The sequence below is a fragment of the Argentina silus genome (genome assembly GCF_951799395.1).
Source record: "Argentina silus genome assembly, chromosome: 6".
Taxonomy (NCBI): Eukaryota; Metazoa; Chordata; class Actinopteri; order Argentiniformes; family Argentinidae; genus Argentina; species Argentina silus.
Window position 1 is genome coordinate 19,566,481 of NC_139660.1, and position 4,424 is coordinate 19,570,904.

The 4,424-nt window shown below is 43.4% G+C and overlaps 1 protein-coding gene across 1 annotated transcript in view; it reads right to left on the reverse strand.

The window, feature by feature from the left end:
• Positions 1-2,819: 2,819 nt before the first annotated feature.
• The window catches only part of fam102bb (family with sequence similarity 102 member Bb), a 14,591-nt gene continuing 12,986 nt past the window's right edge, over positions 2,820-4,424 (reverse strand). Inside the window, exons 9-11 of the mRNA XM_083671730.1 lie at positions 4,002-4,138; positions 3,029-3,098; positions 2,820-2,876 (exon numbers count right to left, since the gene is read on the reverse strand). Of these exons, the coding sequence (XP_083527856.1) occupies positions 2,834-2,876; positions 3,029-3,098; positions 4,002-4,138 (250 nt within the window). The 3' untranslated portion in view covers positions 2,820-2,833. The remainder of the gene's footprint in view (positions 2,877-3,028; positions 3,099-4,001; positions 4,139-4,424) is intronic.

Consider the following 4,424-nt stretch of genomic DNA (forward strand, 5'->3'; position numbering starts at 1 on the left):
TTACTTTTGACCTGTTTAATAAAAGAACGTAGTGGGTTCTCTGATCTGGTGTTGCGCATTTATATTGATTTTATTTTATTTCTATATGTAATCTAGCACTGGAACTGCTTTAGTAAAGTGGGGTAAGACATCAGATAAGAGATAAAATATTCCCAATAAAATCTTTTCAAGTGTGAATATGATCATTGTAAGTTTCAATACTCTGGCATTGACAGAACACACACACACTTGACCTTTTGAAATTAACTTTATTCAACAGTGCATGGTACACATTTAAAGCATACTGTACACGTAAGGAAGCAAACGCTGGTCAAAAAGACATCTGCTTCTGAGAACACTGGACACTGTCAGACAGTCAAGAACAACGCCACGTCACGTGAGGATACAGGTTACAGGTCCTTATACACAGCTTCACAGAAGAGAAAAAGCAACCATGTTTGTTACAACATGTTAGGTACCAAGATGGCAACGTGAACTTACCTGTCTAGCACAGGTACACAACACGTGATCTTATCACAGAAAATCAGTCAACCGTTTGACATATTCAGAAGGGGTTTTGGAATGACAACATTTGGCGGCAAATGATAATATACTATACACCAAGATCCTTGGTGAAGGATTCAATGCTCTGTGATGACCATGTTCTAGTTCTCTGATGAGTCTATATACTGTACATAAGCTCTTTAAATTCTGATTAAGCAGGAGGTCTTGAAGGTAAGTGATGGCACAACATCAATGAATTACACACAACAGTTATTAAAAAATATCTAGCTTAACAAACAGTAGATTAGAGATTGAACTGATGCGATAATGACATGGAATAGTTGATTTTTAAAGGGATAGTTTACGCAAATTACAAAAAGGAAGAGTCAGGGCATTGTAACTAACAGCTAATTGTTAGCATGTTACAGTGTCCCAGATAAACAGAACCAAAGTGTTGATTGAAGTCTGTCCTTGTCCATAGACTCATGTCAGGGTAGGGAAACAAATGTGATTTTGTAATTTGAGTGAACTATCCCTTTAAGATGCGTCTGCATCTATTAAACTTGCTGAAAAGATACAAAAAAAAACATGCAAACATACCCACAGACAGACACATACTGTATGCAGACCAAAACACTTGATTATTTCACAGTTATAATACCATACATTGATGACACTTGTGCAGAAATCAGCATTAAGGTACAGTATAACTACGAGGTCTTTAGATAACCTCTCATATGGCTTGAGACAAGAGATACTGAGATGATGCAATAAACGCATGTGGTAATATTCTGTATATTCTGAATACTCTTATTTCCATTTAGTGAGTGATTAACAAGATTCATCTTTACAACATCATATCGTGTATTTTTTTTTTCCCCAACGTCGTAACGTTGACAACCGTACACTTCATTTATTCATATGCAGATTATATGACTGACAGGGCGGGCCCAATCCTTTGCAGTTCTCTACTGCTGTTATAGAATAGATTACACACAACAAAGTGGAGAGTCAGCGGCCCCCCTCTAATGTTACAAGTTGCAATTTATCAAAAAAGGCATATCATAATACGATCTGATATGCTGCAGAGAGAACCTATGGACCACACAGTCTAGTTTCTTTGGAGTTCTTTTACTACAGTTGACAAAAAAAATAAACTATTTTAAATGGCAGTGGATGTCTTAACAACCTGTCCTTCACATCTTTGATATGAAGCTACCTACCTGTGTCAGGTTGGCATAAAATCTTCAATGTTTCATATTTTGATATTATATTATTCTGCTTAACTGGACAGTTAACCACCCATGGTTCTCTGCAGAACAAAAGAAGAGAGAACCTGAACACTTTGACTTCAACCTGAGTCTGCTCTGAGATGCGGCAAACAAAAGCCTGACCTTGCTCAGAGCTTCTCTATCATGTCTCCAGTTCCTTCCTTCTTTGCAGACTGAGAAACAAAGGGCGGATTGGGTCGGTTCTGATAAGGGTTTGGATTTCTTCCTGTAATGAGATCAGGACCCAGAGACAGGGAGAGCAGCAGAGCAGGGTCACCTTCACTCCTCTCCAGCCCTGCCTCTGCACACGGCTGTCCACTACCGGCAGACTGTTAGCATAACAACTAAATAGTGGCTAAGCTATACCACTTACTGTACCAGCGTCACACGCACACGCACAGACATACACACACACACACACGCACACACGCACAGACATACACACACACACACACACGCCCAAGTCTGATACTGCGTCTATGTGGCAGTGCATCTGATGGAACCACAACACATAGACAGGGTTTGAGAGACCAAAGACAACATCTTTTAGCAGCTCATTGGTGAACATAAAAGATAAAAAAACAAAGATTAAAATAATAAAATAAAAAAACATAATTGAAAAACAAAAAGACTGATATCTAGGGAATGTATTCAAAAAGCATGGCATCATCCACTTCAGCAAAGGCTTCACTCTGGCAACCAATGCAACAAACCACAGAATCCATCCTTCCATCCATCTCCAGAGATCAAAGGAGAAGTCAGTTCTTCCCCCCCTAAGAAAACTCACATTGCAGATTTAAATAGTCCAGTCTGAGATGGAGGCATTGACTTCACAGACCAGGCTTATCTATGGGAGGGACTACGGTGCACAGGAGTCAACAAGGCCTCCAGAGGGCGCTGTTGCAGTCTGTTCGGTTTGGCTGAGGTTGGATAAAATGTGCTGCTGGAATAAAGAGAGACAAAACGGACACCACCTCCACCTCCACCTCCACCTCCACCTCCACCTCCACCTCCACCTCCACCTCCACCTCCACCTCCACCTCCACCTCCGCCACTCATCTCCCAGTGGGGTTGTAGGTCTAACGTTTCATCACCACCTGTTCATATGCTCCGGCACCGACCCTAAAACAACGGGACACACGAGAAATTAGCACTTAGCCACGATCCCAACACCGGGCTGAGGGGAAATGGAGTTAATCATGAGTAAATGAGTAGGAATTTTAAGAAGAAGAGACTGAAGTTGACATGTACGTGCAGACGTATGTATAAGTCACCTGGTAGGGAGGTGATGGCTTCCAAGGGCAGTGCTTCCCCCTGGTCCAACAAACAACCGCAAGCCTTCCTCTGAAACACAGACACATACACACACAGACACACACACAGACACACACACAGACACACACAGACACACACAGACACACACAGACACACACAGACACACACACACACAGTTTGAGTCGTATTCATTTTGCAGTGGGAATGCCAAAACTCCTTTCATCAGGAGGGTGGTTGCTAGGCAACCTAAAAATAATCCCTTATTGACAGGAGCACTCTTTTTCCAGTATTCTGCTGTAGAGGAGGACAGGACCTTGAAGAGTACAGAGGATCAGATCACTGCGGTACAGATATTCATTAGGCTGATCAGGGGAGGCTGGCGGAGGTAGAAATCAGGGGACAGGCTCATGGTAATGCATGGCATGGAATGAGGAATGGTATCAAAGACATGTTTGATACCATTCTCATTCCACTCCATGCATTACAATGCATGATTTCTCTGATGAGTCCTCTGATTTCTGCTTCCACCAGCCCCCCCTGTTGGTGATAGTAATCTTATCGACCCCCCCTCTGCCTACTGTATCCTCACACACCCACTCAACCACAACAGAATGTAGGGGAAGTTAACCATAGTAAGAACATACTCTGCAACGTTGAGGTCACCAACACTTAGGCAACTCTATGCATGTGTAGTGGAGGTTATTTGTAACCAAGCTCTGGTGATGAGGTAGCCCTGCCTCAACTCAAGTGTCACCCTCAGACCTTGAAGATGTCCTCTTGGCCTAACGGTAGACTCTTGTGTCTTGTCTATTGACCGTTTCAGTTGAAAGAGGGTCTGGATGTTTCTCTGGGAGCCTTTCTGCCCTGTTTGGACAATAATCTAGGGAAACTACTGGTCCATGGGGAGTTAGTTAGTTAGTTAGTTACCTTCATAGCTGGGGGTGAAGTCTAGTTAGTTAGGCTGTTTGTTACCTTCATGGCTGGAGTCCAGCAGGCTGGGGGTGAAATCCTGACTCTGGAGGATCTTCTCCACCACGTCATCTGCGTCCACCCGTGTGGCATCCACCCTCGTCGACTGAGACTCCATGGAGTCCTGCTTCACTGGGTGCCTGGAGGGGGGCGAGTCAGAGCAGAGTCAGAGGGGCAGCAGCACAGACATTAACACACCTAACCAACAGCACACATGCACTCGGACAAAAATCCTCTTAACTCTTTTCTGCCTCTTAACCTCAACCCTTTCATGTCTCGTTAGCATCTACTGTGAATAACTTTTATTGACAAAAATGAACATGTAGCTCCAGACTTTCTCTCCCTGCCCCCCACAAAGGCAAGACTCCATCTCAGTAGTAACAGTAGGAGGAGCTGATACAGATGTGATGCAGGGACAGGGAGAGG